The 25,545-nt window shown below is 35.4% G+C and overlaps 2 protein-coding genes across 3 annotated transcripts in view; one reads left to right on the top strand and one right to left on the bottom strand.

Annotated features, from left to right (window-relative positions):
- The first annotated feature begins 41 nt into the window (after window positions 1–41).
- On the top strand, window positions 42–16,994 carry LOC143224853 (uncharacterized). Its single transcript, XM_076453220.1, has 10 exons — window positions 42–385; window positions 2,348–2,484; window positions 3,613–3,740; window positions 5,813–6,071; window positions 7,557–7,706; window positions 8,728–8,794; window positions 11,014–11,060; window positions 12,372–12,450; window positions 13,690–13,855; window positions 15,645–16,994. Exons 1-10 carry the CDS (start codon window positions 93–95, stop codon window positions 15,744–15,746), a joined length of 1,428 nt encoding a protein of 475 aa, XP_076309335.1. The 5' UTR covers window positions 42–92; the 3' UTR covers window positions 15,747–16,994.
- A 4,776-nt stretch (window positions 16,995–21,770) lies between these two features.
- The window catches only part of LOC143224852 (uncharacterized), a 39,595-nt gene continuing 35,820 nt past the window's right edge, over window positions 21,771–25,545 (bottom strand). For both annotated transcript variants that reach the window (XM_076453219.1, XM_076453218.1), the window contains exon 2: window positions 21,771–23,958. In XM_076453219.1, the coding sequence (XP_076309334.1) occupies window positions 23,103–23,366 (264 nt within the window). In that variant the 5' untranslated portion in view covers window positions 23,367–23,958 and the 3' untranslated portion in view covers window positions 21,771–23,102. The remainder of the gene's footprint in view (window positions 23,959–25,545) is intronic.

Below are 25,545 nucleotides of genomic sequence, written 5' to 3'. Positions count from 1 at the left end.
AGTGAAGCCAAAGTCTCGTTTTAGAAACTAAATTACTTACAGACGCAAAATCCATAGATTCAAACAAACATGAGCACGAAAAACCAAATTCCATGAAGACTTCTGATTCCCATCTTTCAGCTTCTATACATTCTGATCAACAAGAAACTAGTCATCTTTCCTCTAGTCAGCCACTCCGTGGTCAAACTTCTAACGATCGTTTTATTAATGTCAATCATAATCCACAACCACTTGGATTTCCTTCTTATCCTTACCAAGGAACTGGTCCACATCAAGACAGACATCTTCCTGACGTTCCTAAGGAACCTCACCACGATGCATCATCTCTTGGTATTTTACCAAAGCATCCATTATTTCGCCCGAGACCTAATACACCAGTCATCAGGTAAGGTAATATTTTGTTTTAGTGTATTATTGTTAAATTATTATAACAGTTTGTTTGTACAACGGCCGAAGATATTTCAGAAATCAAAATAAACTACTTATAATTTTCTTGAGTCCATTACGACAGTAGTGAAATTCAGTAGTTCATTTTAAGGTTTATGTGGTGATTTTATTAACACCATAATTCCATTAAGTGTCATTGCTCATTATAGTATGCACTAGTACGATTTGAGGAAGAACTCCGTTATTCTAAGGACCCATGAGTGAAGCAAAAGATAATATGACATGTCAACCATTGCTGATGAGGCCTTTTCGCCTAATACCATCAGGCCGGCTGGGATATGACAGGCCTCGTTATCAATATGTATTCATATTTATAGTTACCATTCCATTATTTTATAAACGTTTGTTATTTTCGAATCTTTGTCTGATCACTTAATTTGATACTGTGGGCCCTAGGTATCGTAAACATATTTTAAAACTTTTTATCTTCATGTTATTAAAATATTAACTTCCAGTTTGTAAGACCTGTTAATTTTTTTTTTCTTATTCAAAGGTCTGAGCTTAAGACACTCTGGGAAAGCTATGATATAAAAATTACCACTAACTTCTGATCAAACCAATATATTTACAGAGATCAGAAAGTAACCTAGTAAATAATTAAACATATCGGTTTAACTAGGAGCATGACATTTTACCGAATATGAACTTATAATGATTATAATGCATTGATCTGTAAGTTGGGCATCTTTGCTGTTGTCGACATTTTCGACCATAATTCCAATAATATCTCACGAGGGTTTGGCCAGTTTAGGAAAATTAGTCTTAAAATCATTTACTATGGTATTAACTATATTGATAATGGATATTATCACACGTGACGAAAATTATTTAACACTGTAATAGCAATTAATATAATCAGAGTTAAGATTCAAGCTCACCAGCAAATTCAATTAGTGCTTTACATTGTCTTAAATTTGTAGGAAAGAAGAATTGTAGATAAGATATCTTAAGAGAAGTCTAAAGCCCCTGACTCTCATATACATGTTTAATGGCCTGGTGATGAAGAAAAACATTTCTCTTACATGATTTCACAACGCTGAACTTCACTTCAGGAGTTCGTAACACCATAGTAGGCACAGCATAGAATGGCTTATCGCTTAACAACAAACAGTGGGTTTTTTGTTTTGTTTATCACGTTTTTTGTTATAGACTGGTCACAAGGCAATAAAGAATTAAGATACTTCAGTGTTCTGTTTTAAAATGATGTACTATATAAATAATAAAGCGCATGTAATATGGTTCTATACAAGTAATAGTAAAATAGTACACATGTATATTATTGTACAGCCGGCACGGCAGGTAGTTAAGGTACTCGAATCGTAATCTGAGGATCACGAGTTCGAATTCCCCATGGCACCAAACGTGCTCGCCCTTTCACCCGTGTCGGCGTTATAATGTAATGTTCAATCCCACTATTCGTTGGTAAAAGAGTAGCTCAAGAGTTGGCGGTGGGTGGTGGTAATGACATGCTGCCGTTTGTCTAGTCTTAAGCTGCTAAATTAGGGAAGGCTAGGACGTATAGTCCTCGTGTAGCTTTGCGCGAAATTAAAAGACAAACATATATATATTATCGTACTTAAAAAGTATAATTGTTTGCATCATGTTAAGTAAATGTTATACTTAAGCAAAGTTCTTTAGTTTATTTAGATTTAAAAATAAGTTCGATGAAAGTGAGGAGCAAGTTACGTGTTAAACAACAAATATTGTGAATGTGCATAACATGTTAAAAGTCAATTAACGTTTTAGAAATAGCTTGGTGCTAATAGCGGATTTTCAGTTTGTTTTTACTACTTTCGAGCAGACACGTACATAAGCTCCAGTGCTTGACATGAGTTTTGTGTTCTTAAGTTTCTGAACAGACGCTTGTAAAAATTTAATGTTTATGTTTTTCGTTCTTTAGAATCGACACGTGCATAGTTGGTGACGATTCGACCTGTGACGTTTCCCTGAACGAGCGCTGTAAGACTGTTCGTGGCGTGAGTGCTTGTTATTGTAAGGCAGGCCGCGCTAGGTCTGAGCCTCGTGGACAATGTAAACGTAAGCTATATATAGTTTTTTGTCTTTATTTGAAACTGCAAACGTTTATATTATTGTTTATTTGGTTTTTAATTTCGCGCAAAGCTACACGAGGACTATCTGCGCTAGCCATCCCCAATTTAGCAGTGTAAGACTAGAGCGAAGGCAGCTACTCATCACCACCCACCGCCAACTCTTGGGTTACTCTTTTACCAACGAATAGTGGGATTGACTGTCACACTCTAACGCCCGCACGGCTGAAATGGCAAGCATGTTTGTTGTCATGAGGATTCGAACCCGCGACCCTGAGATTACGAGTAGAGTGCCTTATCCACATGGCCATGCCAGGCCTGTCAAAGTAAATATGTAGAGAATTGCTGGGGCCCGGCATGGCCTAGCGCGTTGAGGCGTGCGCTTCGTAATCTGAGGGTCGCGGGTTCGCGCCCGAGTCGCGCCAAACATGCTCGCCCTCCCAGCCGTGGGGCGTTATAATGTTACGGTCAATCCCACTATTCGTTAGTAAAAGAGTAGCCCAAAGTTGGCGGTGGGTGGTGATGACTAGCTGCCTTCCTCCAGTCTTACACTGCTAAATTAGGGACGGCTAGCACAGATAGCCCTCGAGTAGTTTTGTGCGAAATTCCAAAACAAACAAACAAGAGAATTGCTAGCTTTCATACGAAAGCGGTAAATGATACATCTGAAATGAAAATCGAATCAAATTAAAAAGAACTTTGTGTTTCGGCGCCATAATATCTAGAAAGCTCTTGTAACCAAACATTTCAATATGTCGGTACATTAATGTTCATTGTAGTTTTGCTTACGTTCTTCTTCTGTCGGCAGACTTCAGTTGTGAACTGCCTGTACTGTGACTCGCATCTAATAAGATACCTTGCTTATGGATGTTTTGATATAGTTTAATATTTTTACAACGTTCACTGTTGTTGTTATATTTCACGTAGAAATATCGTAAGGAAAATGCTTTCGTAACTAAAATTTTTACGTATCGGGCGCAGCCCAGGTTCGCCAGGAGCCAGATAGTATGTTCTGGAATATTAAATTATTGATATATAACTTACTACAGATTAGTGAAAATTATTAATTAAAATATGTGACAGAAAGTTTGTTAATTATTATTTTTTTTTATACCAGCTGTCATATCCCTACAGATGGCGCTACTCCTAGGCAATTACGGTGACCGAAAGTTGACGTTTACAAGTTCTTTCCAGGACCCTAACAGCGAGCAATATGAATGGTTAGAACACGATGTCGAACAAGGAGTAAGCAGTAACATTCTTCACTTAAGAACATAAAACATAATTATATTGATACACACTTCTGCTTGTTTAAATAAAATAAAAACAATGATTTTGATGAATTTTTTGAATATCGTTAACTTGTTCAGATTCCTATTTTTAACATAAGAAGTAACTGTTTATGAATTACACTACATTTACAGTATAGTTTCGTACTTGTAAATCACAGATACAATTCGTGCGAAGTTAAGACTAACACTGTACTATAATATTTAATATTATTCTATTCGTGGAGATGTTAATACTCAAAACGAATAAAGAATGGATGAAAGCTGAAAAGTGTCTTCATTTGGTAGGACACCACGGAAATCTCTACTTTTAAGTTCAAGTTATAATTAGGCTTATCAGTGGCGTTTGTCAGATAGCCTAATAATGCAAAAATTGATGGACTGTTTTCAATCTGTCTAATTCTATATTAATATTAGTATTTTGTTACCTTAATAATTGTGTCCTTAAGCAGCCTAATGATGCAAAATTGATGGATTGCTTCAGCTTTCTGTGATATCTTTAACAATTTTGGGAATGATATCTACAATGCATGACATCACAAGGCCGCAGAATGTAGAATATACGAATAGCAACGCTAAATCATAAAATATTTCGGCTGTTATGAACTTTAAAAGCTTAAAAGTCAAACAAAGATTCACACAGTTCAGAAATTTTCATTCCAAATTTTCTACAATAATCTGTTCTCTGGGGTTCCTCTGACAGAAAAGGTGTGATCAGTGTTTTAACTTTCAACATGTTAAAAGATTTTGTAGATTATTTCTACTGAATCAGAGCTTCAAACAAGATTTAGATATAAAATATTATGTGTATATATAACAGAAGAAAAATAAGGGAAAAATAACTGTGTCAGCAAAAAAACAAAACCTTGAAAAATTATATCATTTGTCAAGAGTATACAAACAAGGTACATTTTTAAGAACAACACTTATGGAGTAAAGCTTTCAAAAGCATTGGGACGTCCCGTTTATCAGACATAATCCATAAAACACAGACGCTAAACAAGACAAATTACAATGAAAACTAGAGGGTCGCTCAGAAGGGCGCTTTCCAATGCCATGTAGTATTGACCATATTCGATTCTAAAAAAAAACAAAACAAAAACAGAAATGCACCCGTATTTTTATCGTTATCAGAAGGATGGACCACTGTTAGAGGAACAACATTATTCACATATTTGTCAGGTTTCGTCAAAATCTGATTATTTTTGACTGAGTTGTAAAGCAAAAATAATACAAAAAATCGGTCCGCATGTTAACAGATGGTGATTTTTGAATTTTCGTAAACCTTAATGTGATCTTGAACTTCGATCTTAACACTAAAAACCTAGTTATTTTTAAGTTGGGTCATAGTACAAATGTATGCCAACTTTTGTCCAAATGCATTTAGCCGTTTTCCAGAAATCTCGCTGGAAAACACAAACACGCACACAAGGGAGAACACAACCGCCGTCCACCTTTGATGGCGGAGATAGTTAGATAAAGGTTAAAGTTTAGGTGCAAGAACCCGTAATGTCGTACCTCCCACCCCCACCCCAGTACTCGCCAAATACAGCTGATTATGGGCACCGTAGATATATCTAAAATAATTGTTTTCAGTATATACATATATATATATATATATTTGTTTGTTTGTTGAAAGTTAAACATAAAGCTGTTCAATGAGTTATCAGTGCTCTGCCCACCACAGGTATCGAAACCCGGATTCTAGCAATGAGAATCCGCATATATCCGCTGTGCCACACACATGCATATATACGTATACTTAAAGGATGCTATTCATGAAGTCTGAACTAGAAATATCTGTTAATTAAAAACAAAATATACATTTCATTTTTAAATTTAAAAATACCAAACCCCATCTACGGATAAGTATAAAAATATGTAATAATTATTATAAATCGCTGCCTAAAATATTTCATAACAATTAAACACCTATCTTTTATTATATATACATGTATATGCCAAAATATAAATTAATTAAAACTATACCAGACCGAAATAGATACTTTAAAATATTAATGTTTTCAGTTATCCTCGCTTATTCGATCCACTGAGATAGCTCCACATTTCGTGAAGGTAAAAATTATGAAGTTCTCACCAGATGTGACTGGACAGATTCTCGTCAATGCCACTGTGTATCTGCGCGATCGAGATACCACCAGATCGATGTCCATCAAAGAACGGCTGCGCGAGGAGTTGATAAAATCGATTGAAAATCGAAACCAAAACTTAGGGACCAGTCGTTTATACGTAGCAGATTCCAGTGATCCTGTACCATTTGTTGACGGTTAGTATTGTTTTAAGAAAAAGGTTTTCAAGCATATCTATATCCAATACTTTTGTATTATTACATTACTCTAAACAAACTACGTTGTACAAAGTAACACGTTGATACGTTTTACAACTGACTGGTCTGACGTCATGTTTTCACAGAGCCTTCGTGCTAATTACTAACCTTGGTAATTAGGTTTTCTGTCTTGATCGCAACCTTATGTAAGAAGTTTTATAGCCATAGGTTATGTCAAACCTTCCTCTAGGTTTATAAAAGTACTTACTTTTTGTTAATTGCAAAACTTGGTTTGGGTTGTCTGTGCCGTGCCGACCATAGGTATCTAAACCCGTTTTTTTAATCAACAGAAGCCTTCAGGGGTCTGGCATCGCTAGGTGATGATGGAGCACGACTTACATTCTACAGGTCACGGGATCGAATCTCCGTCATACCAAACATGCTCGCCCTTTCAGCCGTGGGAGCGTTATGATGTAACACTCAATTCCACTATTCATTGGTAAAATAGTAGCCCAAGAGTTGGCAGTGGGTGGTGATAACTAGCTGCCTTTTCTCTCGTCTTACACTGCTAAATCAGTGACGGCTAGCGCAGATAACCTTCGTATAGCTTGACGCGAAATTCAAAAACAAAAAACAAACAAATAAGAAGCCTCAGACTTAACACTGAGCCACTTGGAGGCACCGAAAGTCCTTGTTAAAAAAAGAAGCAAATACATTGTAGGGAACAAAATCAGGTGTGTTTAATGAACTGTTGTAAGTGAAGTCTTGTCGTACATTCTAATAACATTGAAATCTGTGCTAAGGCTAATAATGAAAATATTACTTGTATAAAAGAGGTTATTTCCCTATAACTCGTTTGTTGTTTATCGAAAAACTACAAAATGGGCTATTTGTGTTATGCATATTGCAGGTGTAGAAACCAGAATTTGAGTATTTTTAACCACAGATTTAGAGCAGAGCCATCGGAGGCATTTCGCAAAAAAAAACAAAAAACAACAACAGCAACAAACAACAACTTTGGATAAGTCCGTGGGGTTCAATTAGAATTTATAGAAAATGGAGTTAGTATGTCAAAAACTGTATTCAGTACAATATTTTACTTAGAGCAAAAATTACATTTATTCTTTCAAGTTGTTGGGAATGAATTCGATCAGTATCTATTTAACACAACTAGTAAATGTTTTTATCTAATTATTGTTAATCTATTTGACACAACTAGTGAATGTTTTTATCTAATTATTGTTAATTTATTCGACACAACTAGTGAATGTTATCTAATTATTGTTAACCTATTTAACACAACTAGTGAATGTTTCTATATAATTATTGTAACTTTTCCTTTTCTACTTATTGTAAAAAAAAAAAAAACACCTTATGAGAAAATACAAAAGCAAGATCAAACTACATGAACTGTAAAATCTATATAGGATTAAACACTGTGCTATGGACTTTCATCAGTATCTGCTCATGTTTTGATTTCAATAGATCTGGACGAATGTACCGATCCCACCCTCCATGATTGTTCTGACAACAGCTTCTGTGTTAATGAATTCGGATCTTTTCACTGTGTCTGTAAGCCTGGCTTCCTGGACAAATTCCCGGATGATAAGTGGAAAAGTGGGCATTCTTGTTCTGGTGAGAACTATTCATTTAGAGGTAGAACAGTTATTCACTTATTACATTACTGTTGTACATATCTTCAATGGAACAGTTATTCAGTTGTTGCATTACTGTTGAACATATCTTCAATAGAACAGTTATTCAGTTGTTGCATTACTGTTGTACATATCTTCAATGGAACAGTTATTCAGTTGTTACATTACTGTTGTGCATATCTTCAATGGAACAGTTATTCAGTTGTTGCATCACTGTTGTACATATCTTCAATAGAACAGTTATTCACTTGTTACATTACTGTTGTACATATTTTAAATGCATCTTATTGGGGACTAACACGTAATTTAAGTATCGTTAAACTACACAAAATACATTATGAACAATGTTTAACTCATATTTTATTCCTTTATACCTTCTTAAGAAATACGTTCTTAACGAAGGGCAGATTGGACTTTTAAAATTTTACCAGGAGAAAAAAACTATAAATGGCCTAAAAATCTGTCGTAAAAGAAAGGATAACCATGTACTTTTCCAAGGGTAGTCCCAGCGGCACTTTAACTATGTACTTTTCCAAGGGTAGTCCCAGCAGCACTTTAACTATGTACTTTTCCAAGGGTAGTCCCAGCGGCACTTTAACTATGTACTTTTCCAAGGGTAGTCCCAGCAGCACTTTAACTATGTACTTTTCCAAGGGTAGTCCCAGCAGCACTTTAACTATGTACTTTTCCAAGGGTAGTCCCAGCAGCACTTTAACTATGTACTTTTCCAAGGGTAGTCCTAGCAGCACTTTAACTATGTACTTTTCCAAGGGTTGTCCCAGCGGCACTTTAACTATGTACTTTTCCAAGGGTTGTCCCAGCGGCACTTTAACTACGTACTTTTCCAAGGGTTGTCGCAGGGGCACTTTTTTTTTTTTGCGTCTGGTTACTTCAATCCTTGCCTATTCTCGACCATATAGTGATAGAAAACACACTAATTTATCACATCTATTAAATCAGAGCTAAAATATAATTACATGAATATTGCTTCATTTTTTCAGTTTGTTCGCCAGACTTTTGCAGCAACCACGGGATTTGTGCCGTAGAAAATGAAAAGAGCACGTGCAGGTAAATGTCTCCTGTTTAAATAAATTGAAAATAGCTTTTCGTTTCTAGTGTGTTTTTAAATGTTAATAAAAATAAAGAAGACCCAGCATAGTCAGGTGGGAAAGACGCGTGTCTTGTAATCCGAGGGTCACGGGTGCGAATCCCTGTCACACCAAACATTCTCGCCTTTTGAGGTGTTGAGGCGTTATAATGTTACGGTCAATCCTGCTATTCCTAGGTAAAAGAGTTGCCCAAGAGTTGACGGTGGGTGGTGATGACTAGCTGCCTTCCCTCTTAGGGACGACTAACACAGATAATTCTCGTGTAGCTTGGCGTGAAATTCAAAAACGAACAAACAAAAGTATCCGTGATTTGTATCCTGTTGCGGTAAGATCGTGTTTCACAGATTCGAACCGTGGATAATCCTACTACACGCGTAGAGTTACCTCCGAGTTGGCGGCGGATGCTGTTAGCTAGATGCCTCCCCCTTTAGTCTGTCAGTTCAAAATTCGTGATGGCTATCGCAGTTAACCCTTGTGTAGCGTTACTCCAATATCTGTTTGTTTGTTTTTTGTTATGAACAAAGCTTCACAATGAGATCTCTGTGCTCTGCCTACCACGTGTTTCGAAACCTGGTTTCTAGTGGTGTGAGTCCCCCGATATGCCACCGTGCCACTGGGGTCACTCGAATATCTAAATCAAACAATCAAGTAAATCCAATAGAATTTGAAAATGGTATTTTTATGGGTGAAGAAATAGAGCACATCACGTGTTCGACTCAAACTAACTCGAAAATCTTCTTTAAAACTCCGAGGGCAACATTAAAGTAATCAGTGTATTAGAGAGGAGAATTACATTGTAAAGTGTTGAACCTCACGTAAAGAATAGTGCTTAGCTTTTTGTGCCTTTATTTGTACAGCAAAGCCACATCGGGCTATTTGCCGTGTTTACCGACGGAATCGAAACCCTATTTTTAGCGTTGTAAATCCGTATACTCATCCCTGTATTAGCATCCCCATTGCGCCAAACATGCTCGCCCTTTCAGCCGTGGGGGCGTTATAAAGTGACGGTAAATCCCACTATTCGTTGGTAAAAGAGTAGCCCAAGAGTTGGCGGTGGGTGGTGTTGACTAGCTGCCTTCACTATAGTCTTACACTGCTAAATTAGAGACGGCTAGCACAGATAGCCCTCGAGAAGCTTTGTGCGAAATTCAAAAACAAACAAATAAGAGAAACTCAAACGGATAAATACCACAGAACGTAAAAATATATTATGTATTAAGATCTAACCTTGAAATAGAATTGTCAATTGGTAGGTTAAAAATTATTCTTACGTGTATAAAATTAGGTAACTAAAGGAACAAACTTTCTTAGAGATGACCTGTCTTAATATTAAATGATTATTAAGAGAAAAAATGTATTATAATGCTCCGATTCAAGATTAGGCAATTAAAATAATAAAAGCCTTGAAATGCTTTGTCACAAGATTAGATAATTAACAAATAATAGTAGGTGATAAAAGTATTGTCTAAGTATAACGTAACTAAGATAAATTGCCCCTTAGAAACGCTTTGTCTCAATATTAAGTAATTAAGAGAATACAGGTAGTGCGATATACAAAGATATTACCTATTCAGTATATCATGTATTCTTCTATCATCTTTAGTGATTTAGAAATTTTCGTAATTTTGAATTTAGTTTTAACATGAGGCCGCTTGGTCGAAAACCGTTGGAACATTTCTGTTCCAGAGTGACTTTTTTATCTTCACTTTTCGGATTCAGTTTGATATCTCGTGCAGTTGAACGTATAGAGATGTCCTTTAGGTGGCCGAAGGGACGATATTGGTATGTCTGAACTTGTGAAAATTATGAGACAGGGATTAACCACATGGTGATGCCCTCGTGAGAAACAGAAACTAAGCTTTTGTGTGAGCACGAGGCCTTGTATAACCTGTTGGTTTAGGGCACTTAACTCGCAATGTGCCCGATGCAATTTCAAATCTCATTATAGAACATGCTCGCTTTTTGAACCGTGGTTGTGCTATAATATGATAGTCAATTCCAGTATTTGCCGATAGATGGCATTAATTGGCAACCGACCATTAAATTATAAAAGAAAGCTTGTTAGAATTTTGGGTTTTAATTGATTTATGAAGGTTGAGTATAATATGAGTTTTTTCTCTACATTTCTGTTTGATTTCATTAGTAATATTTAAATATATTTTATGGGATATTTTTCAGATGCAGAGGTAATTACATTGGAGAGCACTGCGACATTGATGGAGAAGGTGAGAGTTTGACACAATATGGCACCATCTAGTGTGATGAAAAAAATTCCTTTGTTCAACAAACGAACTCCAGTCTATAGATAGTTTTCCCAATGTTTTATTCAATGCAGCGATGTTAATTTTTTAACGTGTTAAAATGGACCCAGTTATTGAGTAACTTACACTGAAAATACTACCATTAAAAACGACAGCCACTGATGTTCTAACGTTAACTTAACAGTCACTAAACTAAATGCAGAAGAACAGTTTGTGTTTTGTGTGATAGCTCACTTCATTACTGGAACAGGAGAGGTAACTAATGAACGAATCAGCTTTTGTTTAACTGGTTCGTGGCTAGTTTAATCTTTGTTTAATTAGATATTGAGAAACGTAATAAATAACACAAATCACTGAAATTGATACGCAATCAAAAGCGTTTTAAATCCAGACTAATATATGACCTCTTGCTCCCTAGTGGCACAGCAGCATGTCCACGAACATACGACACTAGATACCGTGTTTCGATATTCGTTGTGGTCAGAGTACAGATATCCCTTTCTAACTATATTACGTGGTCTGTGTGTATATTTCTGCACGTTCTTAGAGCAGATCCTATTATATCCTCAAACAGATATTCGCCGGACCTTCGTTTCCATTTAACAATTCCCAATGTTTTTGTATATCTTGTTATTTCTAAAGGTTCACGGATATTATGGGTTCTTATGCCCTTTGGTTGAGCCAATATTACTGTTTTGTTTCCTTTAGAATGGGTACAAAGTACACTGTAAGTGAAAAAAATATATTATAAGAAAAAAAATTCGCGTACTATTTATTATTTTAACATTATACCCAACTGCTAAGAAATAATAGAAGCTTGAAACTTGTTTCAATAAATCTAGGCCAATCAAATCTCTCCTTAAAGGTGATTGGTAGTTTGATCTCTGGATGATCAAGTCGTGATTAGAGTAATTTAACTTTTCTAATAAGTTAACATTTTGGAACAATACAGACATACCTAAGGAGTATTATTAGAAGGTTTCGAAATAAAAACAAAGTTGCTTCGCCCATTAAATATTCAGTGTCTATTTGATAAACGCTCGTTGTTAAAGATAACGCTCGTTGTTAAAGATACTAATGAATTATATATGCAGTGAATCTAACACTCACTAACAAAGCGATCATTTATAAATCTGTCTTATGTACACGATCATACAAGAGTTAAGAAATCATTGGTTATGGCTCAAATTAAAACCACCACTTAACATGTATTGAATTCATCCTACTGAACTTTTAATTATAACTCCTCTAACAAGATGTACTTTATCATTACAGTGCTTGGTGTAGCAATTGGAGCTTCGTTGGTAGCTGTCTTCATTATTGTCTTAACACTCGTGTGCCTTTGTCTCTGGAAGTAAGTCGATGTATTTTTTATAGGAACGTCAAAATATAAAAGAAAATAGTTCCATCCACTTTTAAGGTCGCTTATTGGTCATGTAATTACATTTAGTTAGATGGCGTTAAGGTGTATGATTCACGTGAGGAAGATCTGTGAGATATTTAGGCTGAGGAATCAGAACTATACTTGAGTGATTTTTAGCCATGCGGAGTTTCCTGTATTATTACCACAGCTTTTCACGTTCGTTCTGCTTTAATTAACGTAGTTTTCCAATAACAAGTACGATATAACGTTAAGACTACATTAATAACATAGAGAAGTCAATTAGTCAAAGTTATTTACCAATAACAATGCAAAATATAACGTTAAGACCAAAGTAACGCCTTTGTTGTAGAAAACTGACACCATAAACAACTGTGCTTTCTCTCGTAAGGGGATGGATGTACTAAGGTGGAGCTAATATACTCCATTCAGTAATGCTTTCAAACGAGACCCAAAACTCTAGCGCTTTCGAACAGTTGACTGTTCTTCTACAGGAGAATAAATAATAATCCATTCAATGATTTTGTTGTCCTTCGAGTTTCTGCAGTACATACATATATATCTTGACGAAGATAATTTATTACGTTTGAACAGTGGTCACTGATTAGTAAACTGAAGTCCTCAGACAGTTATTGGCTGCCTGAAGGAAGTAATTATGATTTGAATTAACTCGCAAATTTGAAGTAAATTTTATGAGTCAGGTTTTAGAATATATGTTAGGCTCGGCATGGCCTAGCGCGTAAGGCGTGCGACTCGTAATCCGAGGGTCGCGGGTTCGCGCCCGCGTCGCGCTAAACATGCTCGCCCTCCCAGCCGTGGGGGTATATAATGTGACGGTCAATCCCACTATTCGTTGGTAAAGAGTAGCCCAAGAGTTGGCGGTGGGTGGTGATGACTAGCTGCCTTCCCTCTAGTCTTACACTGCTAAATTAGGGACGGCTAGCACAGATAGCCTCGAGTAGCTTTGTGCGAAATTTCCAAACAAACAAAGAATATATGTTATTTCTACTTACAGTAAAATACTAACTTATCGCTGTTCTGTCCAACATAGAACATTATCATTATTTCGTTTGGACATAGTCATGACACAAGGTAGTCGTGTTAGGGATGTATATTTCGCATTAAAGAAAAAGGTAAAAAATGTAAGTGTTTTATATAGAATAATTTTCATACACCTATGGTACTGATTAAACAAAATGGTTTCGTTGTCAGTCGAAACTGGAAACGATCTCAACAAAACCCACAACAACCCGTCATATCCAAAGCTGAGAGTCACTACAATGCTTGTGAGAATCCCTTTAGACTGCCAAGTGTGAATGAGATAAACATAAGCTGGCAGCACATGGGAGGAGCCACTTCAACAGGAAGTAGATTCCAGGTGAGTTAATGAAATCAAGTGTAGGTGAGATAAACATAACTTGGCAACACGTAAGAGGAGCCACTTCAACAGGCAGTAGATTCCAGGTGAGTTAATGAAATCAAGTGCAGGTGAGATAAACATAAGCTGGCAACACATGAGAGGAGTCATTTCAATGATAATAGTATCCAAGTTAGTTAATTTATCATGTAACACAACGTTTTACTGTTATCCTGGAATTTGTCGAAAGTTAAAAGCATTTTGGAAAACTGTAAGTCGTACTTTTGTTTCTGTTAATTATTGTTTACTTTACTAAGTTGAGTATTATAATTATTTCTTAGATCGCTGTGGTTTTCTAACGGTTAACAGTTAAAATCTTCATAAAAAAACAAGCCAAGTGTATTTTATAGAAACTACTAATTTTCAAATACAAAGTTCCTTAAGAAAACTCGCACCAGGTTTTTTTATACGTGCTTTCCATGGTTAGCTTTCCAAGGTTAATGTTTGTCTTATTTTATTCTAATTCTTGTCCCAATTCCTTTTATTTAAATTCCGAATGATAATGGTGGTAGAAACAGAATCAATACAGAATGTAAATAAAAAGGATTGGGACAAAAATTAGAATACAATAAGACAAACATTGACCTTGGAAAGCTAACTATGGAAAGCACGTATAAAAAATATGGTATAGTTTTGTTAAGGAACTTTGTATTTCAAAATTAGTAGTTTCTATAAAATACATATTATGTTTTAAACAGATCTGTCTGAAACATAATCGCTGAGAGTATCTTTGTATTAAAAAACTATCAGAACCTGACCATTATGAGTTTCTTTGACCAATTTCCTTTGAAATGGTAAAGCAAGAAGTTATTGTCAAAACAACTCTGCTTAAAAACAGTAAATCTAGGAGACTATATAAAACGACTGCTGTCAAAACGCCGACACCAGCACCAACTAATTAAACAGTTGATTTTTTTACCGTCATTGAAGATCGTTGATGTCTTCATTCTATACAAAATGTGTACAATTCGTATGTGAAATCTCTCAGTCATCTCAAAGAGAGTGGAAACATAACGGGTGATTTGTGTTTCGAGTTCTTAACTGATTGTTTGAGTTCTGTTAGTGTGATTTTTTTTTAGCAAGCAATAAATTATTATAATTATTTGTGTTGTTTGTGTTATTATTGTTGATATTGACTGGAAAGTATGGTTTGCATAATTTTGTGTTATTTGTTACATGATTGCTTATTGCATCGTAAAAATAGTTGTTCATGTTATGTGTTTTTGTCGTTGTTGTCTGAAGGCTTCTGCCTTTTCTTTGTTGGTGTGCGCTGAGGTGTTATTATGTTCTAGTGTTGGGTATTTTCCTGTTGTGGCTTTGTTGGTGACTCGGATTACGAGTCGAGCGCCTTAACCTCCTGGCCATGCCGGGGCTCTTAAATAATGGAATGAGTAGTATATAAAGCTACAAAATATTAGGTACAAATGATGAACAATAACAACAAAACCCTTTACCTTGGATTGTAGAAAACTTTTTTTAGTGCTAAGAATGACAGTTTTTTGATGTGTGTTGTTCTAAGTGCGCACGAGAAAAGATGTTTAACTGTCAGCAGAATATATTCACTTATGGTGTGAACCCTGTTATTTAAACTTTAATAAACACTTTAGAAACGGTAGTTCCACGTATATATCTAACTCAGTAAAAACGAAACAAACTTAGTACACCATTTTTACTAGTTCCTGTTTATTGTTTATTAAACTAATATTAAACCAAATTTGTTTGACCTGCTTGTATTATTACCATTATTTAGTCTCCACCTGGTGGTTATTGCCGTGATTCGGAATACTTGAGGAATTCTGCAGGCAATGGTTTTATGGACATGCATCTTATGAGACGACCATACTACAGTTAGATAGATGTTAGACCTGCCGACTTGCTTAAGTTTTTTGTTCAGCGTACGAAGAATATCGGATTTTCGAGAATTCATTGCTGCTTAGCGCCATCTGTTGACCGTAATATGATCCAAGACACTGCAGACTAATTCATTACGTCACAGCATGTTGATGATATAGTAACATGTAGCAAAGAACGTGAAAAACAGAATACTGGGAAAGACACTGAGTGATGCGCCTAACCATTCAATTACTAGAAACGTTTAATTAACCTCGTATGTTACGACCAATAGGATAATACCACCGAAATAAAAGGGATTTTTGAAGTTACCGAACAGTGCTTCTCTGAAAGAAGAAACAACTGATCAGTTGCTAAAGACATTTTTTTTCCATCTTATCCGTATTGTGTGTGGTGGATACAGGTAAAATAGAGGTGTATAAGTGTATAGATTTTATATGGTGATATTATAGACATCAGTAGTGAGTGATCCGAAATTCTGTTTTTCTATATTTTTCACTCTGTCTGTGTGGCAGAATAGACGCTTCGTTCAATTAATATTAATATGGATTGAATACAGGATTTTTAGAATAATGCAAAATAATTGTAATCCTAAACCCCGAAATTCTATATACAAGCCCACTTGTTTGAGGCCTAACAATAGTTAAGCCTTTATTAAGTACGGCTTATATTTAATAAAGAGTTAACTCCTTTAACTTGTGCACTTTCTTTTTGTTTTAGTTTATTTAGGACTAAACCGTACTTAATACTATTAGTGAATAAACACATAATGTTCTTCTACGATCAAAATTTAGACCTTTTTTTAAAATTTTGACAAGTTTCAAATACGTTGTCCTACAAAATGTCTACAAAAGTATATTTATATCCGCCTTTTGTTTACATCCGTTGAACGTACGCACGCATGCGCATTTGGACAGTAAGTCGAACGTGCATTTTAAGAACAGTCAGAAGCTGGTTATTGTTATTTGCACATATCCGTGCACCATCTTTTTTTCTTTTTCATTTATAGAGAATCCAATTTTCACGAACTTTATTGGAAGTGTACTGATAATCATTATATATAGAGGGTTATATCGAACCCTTAGTAAATTTTACTTACATTGTTAATCTTGTATTTCTTACAAATTTTCGACGCGGTTGTGTTTTCATAATTAAATCTGAAATCTCTCTCTCTCTTTTAATCAATGGAAATAGAAAGACACAAATAACATTTTCAGTGCCTGACAAGAGATGGCACTGTTTTAAATTTCTCCGTCTGTGTGTGTGTGTGTGTTGTTGTTTTTTCTTATAGGAAAGCTGAGCCCACCGAGGGGAATCTAACCATTGATTTTAGCGTTGTAAATCCGTATACTTACCTTTGTACCAGCGGGGGACTCTCCGTATCTTCCTATATACCTTTTGATAGTTTTATCTCAGCATCTAGCTGGAGTATTAAGTTATTGTGCTTAAGGCAAAATAATGGGGAAAACGTACTAATTTAACTCATGATGTTTGTAAATTTAGTTGTAGGCAAAATAACCCCTTAATTATAAAGTGTTTTCTGAGAAACGTAGTGTTAAGGTAAAACCTTTTTATATCGAAGTTAATTAATTAATTACAAAAACTAATAAAATCATACCAGTCATATGCGTTTGTGGATTAATTTATTTAATTTTTTCTATGTATAACTCGCTTGAGTTTTGAAGCATTATAAATGTTGATTGCGACATTTTGAGGAAGGCTATTTTTCCATGTCTCGCTGTGTATATTAATTTCACAGCCATCTTCCCCTTTCAGTAGCTCAGACTTACGTCTATAGACTTGTAACGTTGAGAACTTGGTTTCAACACCGTGGTGGGCACAGCACAGATAGCCCGTTGTGTAACTTTGCGCTTAACAACAAACAAAGACAAGTAGATTTTGATGTAGTTGATATAACAGTGTAAAGATATTTAATTGTAATAAGTTTTGAAAAAAAATCTCTACTCTTCCCCCCAACCCCCCAAAAAAAGACAATTAATAACCTCTTTATCTTGTTAAAATCTTTATTGAAAACAACATTTCTAAGTCTTTTTGAAAATTAATGGAAAATGTTTAGTTTTGTTGTCGTCTTAATGGTTACGTAAAGAATTGAAAAAAAACTGATCTTTCAGCTCTACAACCTATTCTCAGTACTACACTTCTTCATAGGGGAAAATTCTAAAACAAAATAAAAAAAGAGTACAGGTCAAAAAGGAAAAAGACTCTACGCGTAAACATAAACAACGACGTAAGTCCCGGACTAGTATCACCTTAAAAATAAGCCTCGGTACCAGTAGTACCCTAAAATCTCAGTTTTGGTACTAGTAGCGCCTTATAAAAAAAAGAGTACCTGTAGTGATAGCGTCTTAAAGAAAGGTTCCGGTACTAGTAGAACCTTAAAAATAAATTTCTTGGCCAGGTGGTTAAGGTACTCGACTTGTAATCTAAAGGTGGCGGGTTCGAATCCCCGTCACACCAGATATTCTCGCCCCTTTTAGCCGTGGGGCGTTATAATATGACGGTCAATCCCACTATTCGTTGGTAAAAGAGTAGCCGAAGAGTTGGCGGTGGGTGGTGACGACGAGCTGCCTTACCTTTCACTGGTAAATTAGGGACGGCCAGCGCAGATAGCCCTCGTGTAGTTTTGCGCGAAATTCAAAACAAACTAAGAATACGATAGATACACTTAAAATCATTTTTCAAAAAAATCTTTGCCACTTTGGTAATTTGCAAGAACTTGCTAGAATGGAGCTTTTAGCTTCAAATTGTGTTAGTGAAACAAGACAGCTATAAATATTATACTGTTAGAAAAAACTTTCTACTTCGAATTATGCCATTAGATTTAGAGGCCGGTCATGGCTAGGAGGTTAGGGCGTTTGATTCGCAATGTCAGGGCCGCGGGTTCGAATCCTCGTCTCAGTAAACATGCTCAACCTTTCATTCGTGGGTGCGCTATATATAATATGCGGCCAATCCCACTAGTTGTTAGTAAAAGAGTAGTCCAATAGTTGGCGGTGATGGCTAGCTGCCTTCCATCTAGTCTTTCCCTGCTAAATTAGGGACGGCTAGAGTACACAGCTCTCGTGTAGCTTTGCGCGAAATTTTAAACACGCCTAATAGTGGAATGTTACTGCCACTATTATTATTTTTGCGATAATGAGCAGTAAACCTGAACTTTCGGATTCACGGTTCCAGCACTATAGGCCACGCTCGGCCCACCAAAAGAAATATTGATGTTCTTTCTCATTGCTCATATAAGTTCCTATTACTTACATGAAGCAAAGTCGTAATTACAAATGATCGACAACAGCGCAACATTAAACCAATCTAAGAGATAACCGCTGAATTCAAGTTTTAAAGGGGAAAGGAGGCGTGTCTCTGTGTCGTGACGTCACTCTTATTAGCAGAATCACAAGATATTTGTGATAAACGTGTGTTGGACGCATAAAACGACATTGATATTATATTCATTATAAATCTCTTTAAAAAACATAAAATATGTTAAAATAGAAAGATGTTTTCAAATGACATTTTTCGTTTGGGATGATTTCATCAAAATACGAATATAACTCCAGTTGGTATTAAAACAAATCGGTTAGTTTCTTTACCTGTATAGCACGAATAAACAATGAACGTTTCCAACTGAAAACGGAACTCTATATTTCGAAGTGAGTTCTGTTGTTTTACCTACCTGTACGTAAACCTAAAGTGATTTTTTTACCATTTTATTTTGTGATATAATGTAAGTTTAGTAAAGTGTTATTTATTTATTAAAACCTGAATTTGTTTTTGTGTTCAATGAATTGATTTTGTTGTATTTTCGCTTTTTTTGGAAATTTGTTTAACAGATAGTATATGCATATCTCTAGTCTGAAACAATGTATTTCTATCGGGTGCGTGTGTTTTCTTATATCAAAGCCACATCGGGCTATCTGCTGAGTTCACCGAGAGGAATCGAACGCCTGATTTTGGCGTTGTAAATCCGTAGACCCACCGCAGTACTTGCGAGGAACGTTCCTATAGGACTGAATAAAAATTTTTGCAAATAAATTAAATTTTTCCTTCATGCTTCATGCCAGCTTTGTGTTATGCCATCGGCTATCAAAATTATCAAACCAATTTTAAATAAAAAAATCATTTATTTTTTCATAATTAAATTATTATTATTAATAAGATCTAATATTTCGAATAAAAATACATATATATTTTTTTTATAAAATCATAATATTCATAATAAAGTCTATAATGATTTTTACCAGTTTTAATTAATATAAATATTTGTTTCCAAGTATATATTTTTTTTCTATAATATGTTTTCGGGGTGGTCTGGATATTTCTAAAACGTTTTTTATTTTGTTCACTTTTGATTTTTAAATTTATAGTTACGGTTCCTAGAAAACTATTTTGAATTTAATGTCTTAAAGGAACTGAAATTCTTCGGAAAATTTTTCCTAGAGATGAAAATTTATATCAATTAAAAAACAAATTCATCTCCACTGTTAAAAAGAGAGAAGAAATAATCGCCTTTATTTTCTGTTTTCTATGCTTCATTTTTTAAGCCATAGGTTTCTCTGTTCTAGACGGATGATTAATTGTCCCATCAAAGCAACAATAGAGAAATATAAGAACGAATGCGAGTAACGCATTTCTGTCTTGACACCAATGGCTGCCTGTATGAAACCATACTGTTCTTTCAACAACCAGTCACCAATATGACTTTTTTTTTTTCTCTCTGGGTATACTTTGCTGATGAAGTTAATTAATAGAACTTATATATATATATATAGTGAATAGATCTTTATTTCTTGTCTTTTTCAGAAAGATTAAAATTCGAATACAAAAGATTAGAGTAAAAAAATCTAAATCTAAGCTATTTAAAACAATACTCATTTAATTACCTAAGAGTGGACATTCATGACTCACACAGTCAGGCAAACGTGGTCACAGCCTAAATATATCTTTGTTTTGCTACGAGTATTCCACTATAAAAACACAGTCTATTCGAAAATTGTAAAATCGTGTTGCTTATGAGTGAGAGTCATCACTAACATATCTAGTTGTTTGGTGTTTTGGTATTAGATATTTTAACTAGAGAGCGTCATCATTGTGGCTACTTGTAATCGAATGAAATACATAGCAAACTTAAGTGCTCCACTTGTAACGCTTCACAACTAAAAATCAAGGAGTGTGTTTAGAGGAATATCGCCAAATGAAACCTTGATCAGCACATCCACAGCCTGGAACGTTATCCAATAGGCCTCACTCCACCCCCACGCACAATAAAAATATAATTTTAGATAACGGAAAATATATGTACACTTGTAATAGTTTATCACCACTTTTTTGATGAGCTTACTTCACATTTAGAAACATATGGAGCCACAATAATTTATATACAAAAATATAATCTCAACTCCTATTTATAATTTTTTATCAGTTGCGTATAAGCAGAGCCATGGACATTCATATACATGAAATACGCGGACCTGTAAGTAAGCTGCTTAATATGTATAATTTTATTTTAGGCTTAGTTAGTAAAAAATAACAGATTTTTCAACTTATATCCTGTAGTAACAGCTAGTTACAGTATTGTATTTGTAAAATTATCGGTCGACATTTCAAATTACTTTTTAGATAATTCTACATCATTAACAACGTTTTAAAATATACTGGTTTTACAACAAATTGAAATGTTGCCCAACAATAACAACAAAAATGAAATCGAATGTACTGAAGCTAAAGGCTATACTTTGAAAGTTACGCGTTTGTTAGTTTCAGAACACAGTCGCATGGACTTATCTGATGCATCCAGCACGGGTATCGAACCCCGGATATTAGTGTTGTAAGTCTGTAAACTATACCGTTGATCCTCTGAGGGTATAATTAGCACACGCAATAAAATGAGGATTATAAGCGTCACGAGACTTGTGCTGTAGCTATAGCAACGAGATTAGGGTTAAAGGTAACTGTTAAATAAAACTAATAATAAAATACGCTTATACAAATAAATACAAAATGTTACTCCTTTAAACCATGCTGCTACTTTAATTTCTGTAACAAATGTTTCATTTTTATTATTACATTTTCAGCAAGATAGTGATTCGTAATGATTATTAGAGGAAAAACCTACTTACATTTTGCATTTTGTAACAAACAATAACCGAGAAAACACTGCATTATGTCTGTGTGTGTGAATATATATATATGCATGATCCAAAACGTTTTCTGAGTCACTAACATATATTTATATATATCTGAAACAAACGTTACAATAGAACTAAAATTATATATTTTTTTCCATTATAGTTCGTAACTGTCAACGTTCATAAAGGATGATGTCTGGGGATATTCCATCTATTTGACAAGATAAGATCTACTGCCCATATAAGGTTTTCTTTAACCTTAACACTCCTACGAAAAAACGTTTCTAGTCTTGATTTCTCCAAGCCCGTTCCCCTGGCTGTGATTTCGCTAGATAGCAGATAGGGACAGTGGGAATCTCGTTAATCCATTCATTAATGGATTTAAATGGCAATTTCATTTAAATACAAAATTATTAGCCTAATATTAATAACCTTTCAAGTTGCTCTGGGGCCTATTAGGCCCCACTTTTCGTAGGAGTGTTAATTTTATGGTAAATTGTGACTCTGCTCTGTCCAAAAACTGAGATTAGAATCAACATTATTTTGCCAGTAATATTGTTTAATTGTTTGTTGAATTTTTCCCAAACAACCCGATGGCTACCATCTTTAGCCATCATTAAGTTAGAAGTGATAGACTTAAGGGAAAACAGCTGGGTAATACCACCAACTTTCGGGCTACAGTAATCGAATAGCGTGATTGACCGTCACAATGTAAGTCCCATACGGCTTAAAGGGCATGTCACCGGATGATTGCCCTTTGGGAAACACATCAAATCTCATGAAAGGTAGTAATAAAAACAGAAAATGACTTCATAAAAAATCGATATAATTTTCAGTTTCATTGAAACCTCTAACCATTTCTACTTGAAAAAACACACACAACGGAAACTATCTTTAAGAACCATTTAACTTAAAATTTAAGGCGATAAGATGGCTGTATATTTTTTTTTTTATAGCAAGACGGCAGGGATGAAGGCTGGATAGGCTTCCCGATTCGTATTTAGATGCCTTATATACGACATAGATTATATTTTAATTACAGAAATACACGGCACATTAAATAAAAATATAGCATCCTTCAGTGCTTAAATATTTGGAACACGTGTATGTATTTAAACAACAAACTAAAAATGGTTGAACAAGTATAACACATATAGTCTTGTCACACAATTACACTTTTCTTAGCTTTGTACAGTTGTGTGATATAAAATAATTTACTCTTCAGACGATGATTTGGGATCCGACGACACATCGCTGGTCTTTGCTACGTCGTTGTTAGAAGGAAGAGAGATATCTTTCTCTTCGTCTTCCCACTCACTGTCTTCTGAGCTTGTGAAGTAGTCCTGACTTTCAAGACGAATTTGGTCCTGTTCTACAAACTTTCCAATGCGACAGGTCTGATCTGGAGACGGGTGGCATTGCTGTAGAGATATCATGCAGTTAGGGCTAAGGTGCCGAGTAAGAGCAGATGTTGGCATTCCGAAACTTTCTGCGGTTTGTATGTTGGTTACAACAATTATCTTTGTTTGCCTCCGGTAACGTCCGTGGGACTACTTATACAAGAAGTTGTCTGACAGATGGCGGTAGGGTTAGTAACTAGAGATGATACAACGGACACTAAAAGTTCAACCATGGCGGTAATAATAGCATTGCCGCTAATCCGTGCCGTTTGGTTAAAGTTTCTTGGGATAGAGTGAAATTCCGCTACGCCAAAGCAGCTAAGAATGAAGAATATTAGTGCAGAAATCATAGACGCGAGAGAACAGCCAAGAAAGAGCTTTTTCGTCATGTAAAGGTGACGATATTTCCACGAAATTATTCCAGCAATTCCTGCCATTTGGAAAATCACTCCACACCAGATGCCAGTTCCTGAATAGTTGGCATCATATTCAACCAACAATCCTAGGATACCCAGTACGAGACTTAGGAAACCTAAGCCTAAATGAAGAAGAGCACAGCCTAGAGTGACATCTCGAGTCCAATCCCCGCCGTCGCTAGAAGTCTCTGAGGAGTTGTTCGAAGGTAGACCTTTCAATCGTATTACGTAAACCTCCTCCATTTTACTGCCACCTGGTGAGACAAAAGAGGAATTTTTGTGACTAGGTAGTTAAAATGATTTAATAAAATAATGTGATATAATTATTTTTTTTTGTTTTGAATTTCGCGCAAAGCTTCACGAGGGTTATCTGCGATAGCCGTCCCTAATTTAGCAGCGTAAAACTAGGGGGAAGGCAGCTACTCATCACCACCCACCGCCAACTCTTGGGCTACTCTTTTACCAATGAATAGTGATATTGACCGTCACATTATAACGCCCACACGACTGAAAGGGCGAACATGTTTTGGTGCAACCGGGATTCGAGCCTGCGACCCTCAGATTGCGAGTCGAGTGCCTTAACACATCTGGCCGTGCCAGGCGATATATAATTAATAAAGTGATACTAATAGGTTAGTGACGTTTCACGAAAAAAACCAAAAACGGCCTGACGTTAACGATCATCTGTAAAACATAAACGCTTTCTTTTCGTCCCGTTTTATCTTTAAAACGAAACGTTATATTAAGTAAGATAATATTTCAGTGTTGAAAACAATTAGAAAACAAAGAAGGCTATTTCACAAAGCACCGCAAACATTCAAATGAAAAATTAAAATATGAGAAGAACATATTTTTTATTATTGTTCCCCTAGTTGGTCAACTGTAAGTTGGGATCCTTTTTCCACGTAGTGAATAGAGCGTAGATAACTAATTATGTCGCTTTGCGCTGAAACACACGGACAAACGTCACTGAGTAGCTAAACTACGTTAATTGTATAAATTAATTTCACCAGTAGTTAGAGTTTTTAGGGTTAAGAAGACAAACAAGTATTTTACAAATTTTCTATAAACTTCTGCCTTTTTGCTTGACGTTCACGTCTCAGTGTGGAGCCCCGAAAACGTTATATTAAATAAAAAAAAAACACGTCAGAAATCTACATTCCATCTAAAGAAATCTACAGGAATCTCTACACCTAAAGAAGTCTACAAAATTGACTACATCTAAAGAAGTCTACAGAATTTTTACACCTAAAGATGTCTACATAAATCGCTACACCTAAAGAAGTCTACAGAAATCACCCCACCTATAGATTTCTACAGAAACCAGTACACCTAAAGAAGTCTACAGAAATCATTCCACCTAAAGAAGTCTACAGGAATCACTACACCTAAAGAAGTCTACAGGAATCACTACACCTAAAGAAATCTACAGGAATCACTACACTTAAAGAAGTCTACGGAATCATTACACCTAAAGATGTCTACAGAAACCAGCACACCTAAAAAAAGTCTTCAGGAATCATTCTACCTGTTAAATATATTGCCTGAATCTACTTTAAAACTAATCCTGTATTGTTAATCTTTAAACCGTGGAAACAAAGTAAACTTGTATTCAGTGTGTATTTCTTTTGGTTTGTTTGTTTCAGTGGGTTTTATTTGAAACAAGAGAAACTAAAACCAGCAGTTTTACCAGATTGTTAAAGTATTCATCAATTAAAACTATTCGACCATGACAAAGAAGAGATATCTGTATTTGTTTTGAAGTTTACGCATTGGTCCTACTTGGTACTTAAGATATAACACTACAATTCAAGGTTCGATTCCCAATGTGTAGCATTGTG

Source organism: Tachypleus tridentatus, chromosome 9 (assembly GCF_004210375.1).
Source record: "Tachypleus tridentatus isolate NWPU-2018 chromosome 9, ASM421037v1, whole genome shotgun sequence".
Lineage (NCBI taxonomy): Eukaryota > Metazoa > Arthropoda > Merostomata > Xiphosura > Limulidae > Tachypleus > Tachypleus tridentatus.
This window is presented reverse-complemented; position numbering and strand designations above follow the sequence as displayed.